The following is a 13,716-nucleotide window of genomic DNA, read 5'->3' on the forward strand; positions in this document are numbered from 1 at the left end:
GTTGGAGTCAGGCATTAGCCTTTCACTTTTCATTTAGTTAACTTTAAAATATCCATTACTGATGTTTCTAGCTTTGTCAAATCATTATTCTTCATAATTTCTGCAAACTTTGTTACATGTACTAGCTTGTCTAATGCATTGATGTTATTCAAGCTCTTGGCAAGCCACAGGCAATGCTCTCAACTGATCTAGAAGAGGTGGATGGAGCTTTCAGAGGCAAAAAATCAGAGTCTGAAACAGCAAGTAATATTTGTTTTACCAAATACAAAACCATCGACTGCCATTAGGTGTTTGTTTGATCTGTTTCAGGACTAACTTACAATATTGTAAATTTTTTAATACAAAAGGTGCGAGACCAGAGTTGTCAAATGCATGTTCTCAGGGAAGTCCCCAACCAAGAGGAATGCTTCTTCCATTTCAACCTTTAGCCATGACATTTCACAATGTCAATTATTTTGTGGACATGCCAAAGGTTGATATATGATACTCGATAAGTATACTACAAATGAATATGCAATATTCTGATAGATTATATGTTAGGAAATGAGGCGTAATGGAGTGCCTGAGAAACGGCTGCAATTGTTGGCAAATGTTAGTGGGGTATTTAGACCACATGTCTTAACAGCACTGGTTGGCTCAAGCGGAGCTGGGAAGACAACACTTATGGATGTGCTTGCAGGCAGGAAGACGGGTGGATATATAGAAGGCGACATTAAAATTTCTGGATATGTCAAGGAACAAAGAACTTTTGCCAGAATCTCTGGATATGTTGAACAAACTGATATACATTCTCCTCAAGTAACAGTAGAAGAGTCTCTTTGGTTCTCATCAAGACTTCGCCTTCCAAAAGGAATTAATGAAGAGGATAGAAGGGTTAGCTTCCTAGATCATCTTTGTATTGTTGAGTCCATAATCATTCTGATGCATATGCATTCTCTAAATGCAGAAGTTTGTTGAGGAGGTTATGGTGCTAGTGGAACTTGATACCCTGCGACATGCTTTGGTTGGCTTGCCTGGAAGTACTGGCTTATCAACTGAACAAAGAAAGCGCCTTACAATCGCAGTGGAGCTAGTTGCAAATCCTTCAATCATCTTTATGGATGAGCCAACTTCAGGCTTAGATGCAAGGGCTGCAGCCATTGTCATGCGGTCTGTTCGAAACACAGTTGATACAGGGAGAACTGTCGTCTGTACCATACACCAACCTAGTATTGATATATTTGAAGCGTTTGATGAGGTAATTAAAAAACTTGTGGAATATTTCTTGTTTTTGACAAAAGGGAGAACATCAATCTTACTTATTTCGTATCTTTATTTTCCCCTTCAGCTTCTTCTCATGAAGCGAGGAGGTATCGTGATATATGGTGGTTCACTGGGTGTAAATTCTCAAGATATGATAAATTACTTTCAGGTGCCATTTCATGTCATCATGTTTATAATTTTTTGTCTAGCATCTACATAGTCTATTAATAGTTGATGCCATTGTTCCTAGATAGCTTGATTTCACGTATTTACTTTTTCATTGGGTGTATGCACATTACAGACTAATACCATAAGCACAGGCCATTTGCCACATTTTTGACATGATATATTTGTCCTATTCGTGGAACCAATATACATAAGATTTGTTGCTCACTTTTTTCATGATTCTTCTCGATGTATATTTGGGCTATAAAACAAGACCTATGTTCAACAAATTAGGAATCATTTATCGGCAGATTGTTATCTTCCTTTTGAACTAATTTCAATGTTTTTTTTTCCTTAATAGGTGTAATTACTATGACTTGCCCATAATACATATAGTTAGAAATAAAAAATAGAATTCTAAATTCTAAATATTAAATTAATATATTATCAAAATGTTTAATAAGTTTAGTAAAATTTGTTACTTTCTTTTGTTTTGTAATTAGTTAATTGAATCCCTTGAATTGTTGATATTGAAATGAATTGACATTGATAAGGAGTAGATTAATTTGGACTTGATACTGTTGAAGTGGATCAACATTGATAAGGAGTTAGTCAATGATGAATACATGTTCATGTGCACACATTTAGTTATTTTTTATGAGCATTTGCTCATAAGTTTTAAAAATCACACTTGCACCAAAAATAGTTCATTCCATTCAATATCTCTATGGGGAAAAGAAGTTTTTAATAAAAATTTACTTTTATCAAAAATAGAAAATCTGGTCTTGTTTTATTCACAGCATAGATATAAAATTAATAGTAATCTAAAAAAGAACGTATTCACCTGGGAGAAAAGCACACTCATACTTCTATGTATCCTCAGTACTATTTTTTTTTTTTGGAACAATAGGAATTCATTATGACTGTGGAATAATATATTTTGATATATTCATTTTAATCAGGCAAATCTTTTAACCCAAATGTATAGTGTACAGAGCATAGTGGATGTGACTGATTGACCTAAATTTTGCTGAATAAGTTGATGACATTAAATCATGGAGTTTTGTCCCATAAAACAATCACTACAATCTCTACCTTCCTTTCAGAGAATAAATGGAGTTGCCCTTATTCCTGATGGTTACAATCCTGCCACGTGGATGCTAGAAATAAGTACACCAGCTTGTGAAGAAAAGCTTGGCTTAGATTTTGCCACTGTATACAGAAACTCCTATCAATTTAGGTGATTCCTGCTATGCAAAAAACTATTAGTTTTCTAAATTTTTTAATGATTTTGGCTATTCTAAATTCTAATATTTTGACAGGGAAGTTGAAGCTCTCATTGAACAACTAAGCGTCCCTGCTGCTGGTACAGAACCTCTGAAGTTTACTTCAGAGTTTCCACAAGATAAACTGACTCAGTTTAAAACATGTACCTGGAAACAATTCCTTGTATATTGGAGGAGTCCACAATACAATGCGATACGACTGATCTTCACTGCAGTGGCCAGTGTGATATTTGGCTCTATCTTTTGGAAATTTGGTTCAAAGAGGTGCAAACATTCACCTTTATTGTTTTGAGATGCCTTAAATTTTATAACTTCATTATTTTCATTCTTTTAGGATGCTCTAATTCGACATGGTATTAGAGCTAAGGCCCATATCTCTAACTCTTCATTAGCACAATGGAGTCATGGGTATGAGGGTATTTCTTGAAACTAGGATGCTTTAAGTTTATTAGTCCCACATCGATAATTGGTGTTTCATTCTTTTTATATATTGAAAGTGCATCCCCCTCTAGAATTGGTAGCCATTTTGGGATGGGACAAGCTCTGTTACAATCCAATATAACCTAAATAAGGATAGGGATAATTAATGAAGATTTAAAAATCTTGAAAGATTCTTATGTGTATATTTATTATTAATATTATTATTTGTTTCCAGTTTTAAATGAAGAATTTGATGAGTTGATAGTGTTTTTGCAGGGATACTACACAAGAATTGCGTCTGGTTATGGGCTCTCTCTATTCTGCTTGCTTATTCATTGGAGTCAATAACTCAGCCTCTGTACAACCTGTGGTGTCTCTTGAGAGGACAGTTTACTACAGAGAAAAAGCAACCAGAATGTATTCTTCATTTCCATATGCTGCAGCTCAGGTTGGTGTTTTCTTCTTAAGTAATTTTAACTAAGCGTATATATTATGTTTCATCATTTTAGGTAGTTACAAACAAACTGCACAAAAGTTAGCGTAGCAGATCTGACTATTAAAATAGATGTGTATTGGTTACAAGAAACAATAAAATCAAAAACACTATTTTCAGGATCAATTAGGTATAAGTTCCTGTAGATGAAACAATAACATGTTAAGATGGTATGAAATGTTCAAGAGGTAATAGATGTGGCTAGACAAATTGAACTAATTAGAATAGAAGATAATGTGAGAATAAGTAGGAGAGGGAGAGAGTTCTATGTAATGGAAGCAAAAGTGATTTAATATATTATTAATTTTAAAAAATTAAATAAAATACGATGGTGGAAAATATAAATGTAGCCAATACAGACTCATGTTAATAGTTTAACATTTTATAATTATCAGAAGATATTGTTAGTAACATATGTTTCAAATTTACAGGGTATTGTCGAGATTCCATACCTTATAGTGCAAACAATTATATTTGGCATCACCACTTTTTTCATGATCCACTACGAATGGAATTTTGGTATATTCTCTCCCTCTCCCTGTGTGTGGATTTTAAGTAATATATCTCTTGCATTGTTTCTAATTTATCCATTATTTAGTTAAAATACTAAATCTACTAGTAGGATAGAATTGTTTTTGCTGAAAAATATAGTAGGAACGATCTTGCGTATTTTGTTTTTAATATAAAAAATATCAATACATCCAAAACCATTTATTATGATAGCACATTCACATATTAATTAGCTGTGTTAGAATTAATGCAATAAATAGAATTTAAAAATCAAAATGAAATTGATATCATGTGGCAAATTGAATAAAAAATGAATCAAATAAAAAATAAAATAGATATATGAGAAGATTATTCCTTAATGTAAGTTTCTAGCTTTTCGATCACAGTGATTCTACCCCAAAATACACATGGGTTTGAATGGTGAAACCCTCTTCAGTAGAGATAATTTTAGAGTAAATTATTTTTGTTGTTATTGTTTTTTGTTGAAAAAAGGGTGTACATTGACCAATACCAAGTTGAAGACAAGATTCAACTTGGTAAAACTTTGACCAAACTCATCCAATAGAAAGAACTTGCTTGGTCTAAGTTTTATCTAATAATTTTTAGTTAAATAAAAATAATAAAATAGTTTAAGTTAATGCCCAAGTTGACAACTGAAAGCACAGAGATCTACCATACTACCAGATACTCATCATTCAACAATGCAGTGGCTTTAGTATAAGTAATAAACTCGTTAGTTGCATAATGAAATTTGTGTAGTGAATGTAACAAGATACAGATAAAATCTGTAGCGTGCTCATGATTAGCTAACGGAGAGAGTTGTGCTTGGTTTTTCTTAGTGAGAAGACTGGAAGTTCCAAGTATTATTTAACATTTCAACCTTGTATGTTAAAAATAATCAACTAAAACATGCATATTTTGGACTTGTGAGTCCCCAAGTCTAAAACAAAACTGACAACTATAGCATAAGCCAACAGTTTTGGTTAACCTTTCTATCTATAATAAAGTTTTAAGCACACTACAATGGTGACTTATTATCACCAGTTGATCTATTTTTGCAGGAAAGTTTATTCTCTACCTTGTCTTCATTTTCCTCACTTTGATGTACTTCACCTTCTATGGAATGATGGCAATTGGTTTGACTCCTACTCAGCACCTTGGATCTGTTATTTCATCGGCATTTTACTCTCTATGGAATCTACTCTCTGGTTTTCTGATTCCCAAACCAGTAAGTAAAGGGAGTGTCTGGAGTCAGTTAGCTCCCATGTTTCCGTTTTATTGTATTGTGCTTTTGCTGATCAAACTTGATATATTTTTTATGTTAGCGCCTTCCTGGTTGGTGGCTCTGGTTTTACTACTTATGCCCAGTGGCATGGACTCTCCGTGGTGTCATCACCTCACAATTAGGTGATGTGGAGACAATGGTGGTTGGCCCAGGTTTTGAAGGCACGGTAAAGGAGTACCTGCAGGAGTATCTAGGCTTCGGTCCTGGCATGACTGGCATCTCAGCAGCAGTTCTTGTTGCCTTCTCCCTCTTGTTCTTTACCGTCTATGCCCTTTCAATCAAGATTCTCAATTATCAAAGACGCTGAGAGTGTTACCTGAATTCAATAAAGATTTAACTTCCATAAGGGATTCTTTGAATAGACAGAACGGTGATGATTGTGCATGACAATTCCTAAATAATGCCATTGGATTCTCAAATTCTTATCGTTTCAATTGTCAGCCAATGAGATTTTCTGATACTTATGAGGACACAAGAAACACTTTGAGATTGTAAACAGTTTTTCAAAACATAGTAAAATGTTTTAAAATTTTAGGATTTCAATTTGTTAAAAATGAAAATTTTGAAAAACTTTTTGGATTTTTAGGTTGATTGTTCTTCCAGTCCCTAGAGCCATTTCATTGTTAGTCTTAGAAGATCATTTAGTAATTTTGAACAAAATTGTTAGATAGATCTAAATATGTAGAAATTAGTTTTGGACCCTCGTTGGAGTTTATATTTCTCTTAGGTTCTTAGATCCATCTAATTTTGTCCAAAATTGTTATATATTCTTTATTAAATTTCACAAACAAACATTACGTTGTGGTCCTTGTGCATTCATTTTTTTAAAAAAATTCCAATCAATTTAGATCCTTTGATAGTTTTAGTCAAAATATTGTTATATGGATCTAAAATACTAAAATTTTAAAAATGGTATTGTGTTCTTAGAGCCTTTGATGATATTTGACGCTCTTAATTTTATTATTTGAGTTCTATAAAGTCATATAGTACTTTTAGTCCAAACTGTTGTATAAATCTAAATTGGCAATGTAAAATTGAGCCAATATGTTTGTCCGAGGCTCTCGAATTATTTTGTTTTTGTTTTCTTTTTTAAATTTTGGTTAGTTTAGATCTATAAAGTCAGGTTGACCAAAATTATTGTATAGACACTAATCAAAATTTAAAGATAATCAATTTGTTGTGTTCCATGGAATTTTTGGAGTTATTCTATGGTCTTTGCTTTGTAATTTGAATCTTAGAAGATCATGTAGTAGGGTTTTTCTAAATCTGTTAGATGTTTCTAAACTAGCTAAAATTGGAAAATGAAATTATAGAATGAATCTAAAGGAGGGATCTATGCTCTCACTTGTATTGTTTGACATGTAAGGCTATGTCAATGTTTAACCAAAATTATTATATGGACTTAAATTCCATAAATTTTAATGATATCCCTCCTCTATTGTATTTTCTAGAATTTATGGAGTTATTCTATGCTTATATTTTCTAAATGTGACCAATTCAAGTCCATATTAGTAGTTTTGGTCAACCTTGCATATGGGTCAAATTAGCCACTAACAAAAAAAAGTGACCTTGGAGCCTCTTGATGTTTGTACAATATGTTTATATAATATATTGATGCAATCATATTATGAGCAGTATGATTGAAGCAAGTTTATATTAAATTGATGTGTCAACTAAGTTAAGATTGTCTTGATATATTGAATAAAGTCTAAATGAGTCAAGGTCGATCAAATATTAATCAAAAAGAAAGTCCAATAGGTAATTAACAATTATTAAAAGACTAACACGTGTTGGAAGATAGGAAGTCCAATAAATAGTTGGTACTAGGAAGCTCAAGAGGGAGTTGGGAAAGGATAAGTTTAATAAAGAGTCGACAACATAGAAGTTTAATAGGTGTTCGCAAAGGGTAAGACCAACATGGAGTTGGTAGGATGAGAGTCCAACGTGTGTTGGCACTGGGGATGACAACTAAGAAGATTGTCATTTTAGCAAATAAAAGTTCTAGTAGCTCAAGGTTAATTTGAAGTTAAGCAAGTAGAAGTTCTGGTATGTTAAGATTGAATAGATACTAAATAATAAATGAAGTCCTAAATTAAGTAGTGAGCTTTTAAGTAAGTGGAAGGCTTGACTTGAGGTTGCGTAAGTGGTAGTCAAGGTAGATCGAAGTTGATTAGGAACTAGGTAATGGTTGAAGTGTTAAAGACAATCTCCAAGAATTAAAAGACTAAATAAGTTAAGGTTGACTTGTATTAGACAAACGAGGAAGTCACCAAGACATGTGATCTTTTAGTGTGACGAGACTCATCATCTAAATTCATTGGAGTCAAGGTATCAGTTAATTAATGATTGATTTTAATTGATTGATAGTCGAGTTGACTAGACAGTTGACTCACTTAGGAAGCAAAATAAATAAAATGTTTTCCTTCCAAGAATCAATTGACTAAGTAGTCAACTGATGCATGACCAGTCAACTAATATGGGAGATCAATCTACTAATGCTACAGATGGAATAAAGGAATGAGTCATTGATTAGATAAGGCTGCGGATAACAATCAAGTTTGCAGATGTTATAGTGGATCAATCAGTTGGATAGAGGATCAATCAAATCAAAGGCACCATCTATTGAGTAGGGTAATTAGTCAACTAATCAATGGATTCCAGAAAGCTAGCAAGAGCTCTATAAGAAGGGCTTAAAGGGAGATTTGGCTACCGATCCCTAAGAGAGTGTTTTTGCATTCTTGAACCATTTTTTAACATTGAAAAAGAGAAAGAGAGCAAGCAAATGAAAAAGCTTCAATTGTAATTTATCTTTTATATTGTTTTTTTTATCTTTGTATTTCACTCTTGTATGTAAGATATCTTGGGATTCTAGGAATAATCCACTGCTAAATAATAGGCCATGGAGTAGGAATTAGGGGCTATCAAACCATGTAAACCTAGTTTGTCTTGTGTTTGTTTTTTGTTTATGTTGGATCAGATTGCACGATTAGAAGGGGTGAATAGTGAGTATCAATTTTTGCTAAATTTCTTTCAATCATACTCATTTACAAAATGTTAGTGTGCAATAGAAATTGAAATGAAAGCACACAAAACAAGAACAAGCACAACAATACCACAATCATTGAGGTTCGTAACCCCCTGGTTCCTATTCCACAACATATGATTCATTAGTAGATCAATCCCAATAGCACATCTATTTTTCTCCTCTTTGGACACCTTTGGAAACGGAGAAATCTCTTATGATAATCTGTTCTTACAATAGATATAAGAAACTAAACATATACATGTTGTAAGATGCGAGAAATTCTTGGGGTTAATTATAAATAATTTAGCCTTAATTGGTTAACAAGGATTAAGGGGGTTAACTATTAGGACTAATGATTATCATTAAAGGCTAGGTATTTATTGGATTGGGTTTCATTTAGATCTAATGATTAAACCCATTTAGCCAACCCAAATTGATCAGCCCAAATTACAGCCCAATTAAACTCAGCCCAATTAGATAACAGTTAATGGTTTGGGTCGGGTTAAACGTGAAACTCGTTAGGAATTCTGTTTAAATAGTGAACGCGCGACTCTTCCTTCTTCTTCGGTCGAGCTCGTGATTGGCGTGCGTTTCCTTTCCCCTGTCGCGATTCAACGTCGACACATCATTCCATGGGCATTAACGCCGAAGAAGATCCCTAATATCGGTGGAGGAACCGAAGTCTGTCCATCCCTTTCCCCGATTCTCGTTGTCGTGGTGGCGTTGAAGCAGCCAACGATCGTCAGCGATAGCCTTCGATCGAACCCTCCAAGGTACCTTCCGCATGTAAAACACCCTTCGATCTCTGCCCTTTGTGTCTATATACCATTAAGTATTCGCCCTCTGTTCCCCTGTTTATGCATTTAGGGCACGATCAGATCTCTGATCTATAAGTGTTTTTGAATCTTGGTTCTGTTCGATTGAGTCCGTTGAGTTTTGGATGATCAGGTTTGATGATTGAATTTTACTACAATTCTTTGATCGGTCCAGTAGGGGATTTCTTGTGTTCTTGAACTTGTTAGAATTGGTTACACCGGGTGGTTCATTTATAGCAATCTGATCTTCAAGCTTGACAGGATCTTGATATGTGGATTGGGGAGAAAAGATCTGATCTGAGGTAAGTTTTTCTTGTGAAAGCCGATGGTTGGTTTTTGATTTGTTGAGGTTTATGCCTGATTAAGTGTAAATGAAACTAACTTGTGCTTAATTAGCATGAGTTAGATTTGGGTTAAGTTAGTATTTGATTCGGTTAAGGTTAATTTGAGTTTAGTTGGACTTGGTTGAGTTAAACCAACCGAGTTGTATTATTGGGATTTGGTTAGGTTAAGTGTTAGACCTTGAATTAGCTAAGATCAATGTAATTACTAGTGAATGTGATTTATTGTATTTGTAGGACCTTGATTGATTGATTCCACAGCATACAAGGATATTATTTTCTGGGGGTTCTTATATCGACGTTCGTCATATTAGGTGGGTAATCCTTGTACTTGGTCAATACAGAAGTAATTCTTTTTTAGTGCATGTTATCTTTCTATTGTAGTGGTTGGATACCTTAGACATACTCTATTTATTCTATACTTGTCCTTGATTCGATTGATCTTATGAACATCTATACTGTTGCTTGTAAGAACCTTTGTTATCTACGTGAATATTGTTTATTATCTCTGGTTTTGATACCTGTGATCAATTGAGATCCTACTATCTATGTAGTTTGATTTAGCATAGTAGATGTTGGTTATTGTTGCTTGATCATCACATTATGCATGGTGACGAATATAACTCACAATGTTATGGGACAATTGTCATTGATAGTTGGCCTGTAGTGGCATGTTACAGAATAGGTGGTTAGAAATTTTTATTACCATCGCGGGGATGATGGTTGTACGGCCTGTACACAACCAAGTTAATGACTTGACCTCGTCACTATAGAGGGGTGGTACTCGGAGAGTATGGGAGTGATACTGAGGGACGAGTATTGGAGGACAGACATTGACCATAAGATAACGTGGCTATACATGACTACCTACTATTTGGCCACTAGACTACTTTGTTGTAGGGCTGGATTTATGGTAGTTGGATGTCGGACACCCCTAGTGTCATATATACGTGAGTACTAGATGAGTGTAGCAGTTGCATCATGCATATGCTTGCATTGTGTGCTTGATATATATGTACTGGACCGTATATATATTGCATTGGAATGTGAGTTGTATACTTGATTGTTCCTTGATTGATGCATCCATATGACATTGTCATTCATACAGATTATTGCATTTATAAGATCTATTATAGACTATATGCTACCAGCAGGATTATTACTGATATTACTTTATTGGTAGTTCACAAATAGTACTGATCACTAGTTGATTATTAATGTTCCTTTGTATACCCTTTGCTCTAGAATATATACTTTGAGCATGCACTATCTATCTGATTATCCACTGAGTATTTTGTACTCACCACCCAGACCCTAGGTTTTTCTGTCTCCCCAGGTAGTAGATAGGAGATTGTAGCTGATGCCAGAGGAGATCTGCCAGTTATGTCATCTCACAGCAGGAGAAGTATTTTGGTTGTTTTACCTCGTGTGGTTTTGGATTTACATTTCTGTATCAGTGAACTTGTTTGAATTCTAGTTATGGAGTTTCATTCGTATATGTGGTTTGGATTTCCTTGTGGTTATACTTCTGCTTACTTAGTTTCTATCATCATAAACTTGTGGATTTATATTTGGCTTGGTTGTGATGCATTTCGATTTATACGTTGTGGTTTGCTATTTCAGATGCATGTGTTGGATTAGTGTGTGGTCGTGTGGGCCTTTACTCCTATAGTTTAGCTTTTAAATACATGTATTGTATTGTTGAGAGGTCGTGTGGGCCTTATGTTAAACATTTATTCAGGAAAGTTGAATTGTTACAGAGGAGATGATGTCAAAATTTTTCGGACGGTTGTCTCCCGGGACGTGACAATTTATTTTGGTATTAGAGCATGTACATCATGTTAAATTGAGTCCTAAGTTGCTAGGTCCATATCGTTTTCTTTCAAATTTTTTGTCGCATTTTGGTTTACTCGATCCAGGTTGTGAGATGGGATTGGCAATGGCAAAAAATCTCCAGGTTGTAATCAGTAAATATTTATGGTGCATTCCTATATTTGTTAGAAAATTTATATCGATTGTTATAGCATGTACTATCTGTATTATTATGACCCATGTACAAAACCGAGGACGTGGTCGACCACCGAGATGACTTGTTAGGCCAGTAGAGCTGGATATTACCGTGGAGGAGTGGGATAGACGGGATCAGACCCATAATATTCCTATGTGAGAGCAGTGTTCTCGGGCTCAAGAGTTATCTCTGACTATGCCTACATCTGCTTCGGCGAATAAAAGTCGTATATTGACATTGGTCAAGTCGGCCAAGGATCGATTTACCTTATTTCATGAGGAATTTGACCTCGATCATGGTTGGAGATTCTTATGGATACTTTTGAGTATATGTCTTGTATGGATGTGACAAAGGTTGGCTTAGCCACATATCATCTTCGAGACCAGACTGTCACATGGTGGAAGACATAGAAGATCGTATTTGGGGAGCAGGAAGTGACTTGGATATCATTTAGAGAAGTCTTCGAGAGACAGTATTTCCTGGTGACCATTTATTTGGCACAACGCCTTGAGTTTTTGAGTCTTAAGCAGGGTGATCGTTCTATTATAGATTATAACATAGAATTCTCTCGACTAGTCGAGTTCTGCCCGCATTTAGTAGCTTAGGAAGGTAATCGGATGTTCCAATTAACCTAGGGATTGGCTGCATATATTCAGGAAAAAGACACGGAGAAGTCGAAGAAGCTGAGTAAGATTGGGAGAATCCCTACATTACGATCGTGTAGTCTGGCAGTATCTTTACCTTCGGATGAAGTATTAACTACCAATTAGGAGATCAAGGAATGTCCATTGGATTTTGACGGTCATACCCTACGGTGGATCTTCAGATGTTAGATATGGTAGAGTTTGACATTATTCTGGATATGACTTAGTTAGCCACTTATCATGCTACAGTGGATTGCCAGCTAGAGTAGTTACCTTCCGATCTCCGGATCAACCCGCTTGGGAATTCGTTAGTACTTAGAATAATGGATTATTTCTCATTTCTGTTATATAAGCTCAGAAAATGTTAGATGGTTGGTGCTGAAGTTATTTACTATTTCTGAAGCAAGAAGCTGAAGGGTGTGTTTCTCGCCTATCCGATGTTCATACCGTCTGCGATTATCAAGATGTGTTTCCAGATGAGCTTCCTGGCTTACCACCTCAAAGGCAAGTACAGTTCACTATCGAGGTGATTCTTAGTATGGCACCAGTGTCTAAGGTCCTGTATCATATGGTATCGAAGGAATTAGAGGAACTTAAGGTCCAGTTATAGGAACTATTGGACCATGGTTTCATTCGTCCTAGTATTTTACCATGGGGAGCCCCAGCCCTATTTGTCAGAAAGAAGGACGGATCTATGAGGTTATGTATTGATTATTGTCAGTTGAATGCAGTCACGATTAAGAACAAATATCCTTTACCGTGTATCGATGATTTGTTTGATCAGTTGAAGGACTCCTGCATGTACTCTAAGATTGACTTAAGGTCTGGTTATCATTAGCTTAGAGTACGAGACGAAGATGTGCAGAAGATAACTTTTCATACTCGATACAGACACTATGAGTTTTTGATGATGTCGTTCGGTCTCACCAATGCTCCAGCCGTATTTATGGATTTGATGAACTGGATTTTCTTAGAATATTTAGACCAGTTTATTATAGTCTTTATCGATGATATTCTGATATATTCTCGATTGGAGGAGCATGAGCAGCATCTTCGTACTGTATTAGAGACATTAGGCATCATAGAGGCTAAGTTAATAAAGGCCTATTAGAGACATTAAGATCATGGAACATTCGAGGCCTTAATAAAGGCCTTATACAGAAGGAGGTTATGAACCTTCTTCAGCGGGATCGATTGAATGCATTAGACATCATAGAGGCTAAGTTAACCACCACTGTCTATCACAAACTCAAAGTTGGGCCATTCAGACAGTGGAAGAGTGAGCAGCGGATGGGAGACTCAGCAAGGAGCAAAATGCTACTATTATGGGATAATCAGAGCATTATATTGGAGATCCAGGAGTGGGATGATCAGTACATCCACACGACCATCCAACACAAGGTTACAGGGACCTGTTATGCAGTAACTTTTGTGTATGGACAGCTTACAGTGACCAACCGACGCTGACACTGGGAGGGATTG

The 13,716-nt window shown here is 35.3% G+C and overlaps 1 protein-coding gene across 1 annotated transcript; it reads left to right on the plus strand.

Moving 5' to 3' along the window:
• Nucleotides 1-463: 463 nt before the first annotated feature.
• LOC141831473 (ABC transporter G family member 51-like) lies at nucleotides 464-5,708 on the plus strand. The gene is made up of 10 exons (XM_074718832.1): nucleotides 464-472; nucleotides 541-873; nucleotides 947-1,237; nucleotides 1,328-1,411; nucleotides 2,514-2,647; nucleotides 2,730-2,957; nucleotides 3,390-3,561; nucleotides 4,038-4,125; nucleotides 5,178-5,344; nucleotides 5,442-5,708. Exons 1-10 carry the CDS (start codon nucleotides 464-466, stop codon nucleotides 5,706-5,708), a joined length of 1,773 nt encoding a protein of 590 aa, XP_074574933.1.
• Nucleotides 5,709-13,716: the final 8,008 nt, after the last annotated feature.

This window comes from Curcuma longa, chromosome 7, assembly GCF_044706935.1.
Source record: "Curcuma longa cultivar G26 ecotype Majalengka, Jawa Barat chromosome 7, ITB_CL_G26_1.1, whole genome shotgun sequence".
Classification (NCBI taxonomy): domain Eukaryota; kingdom Viridiplantae; phylum Streptophyta; class Magnoliopsida; order Zingiberales; family Zingiberaceae; genus Curcuma; species Curcuma longa.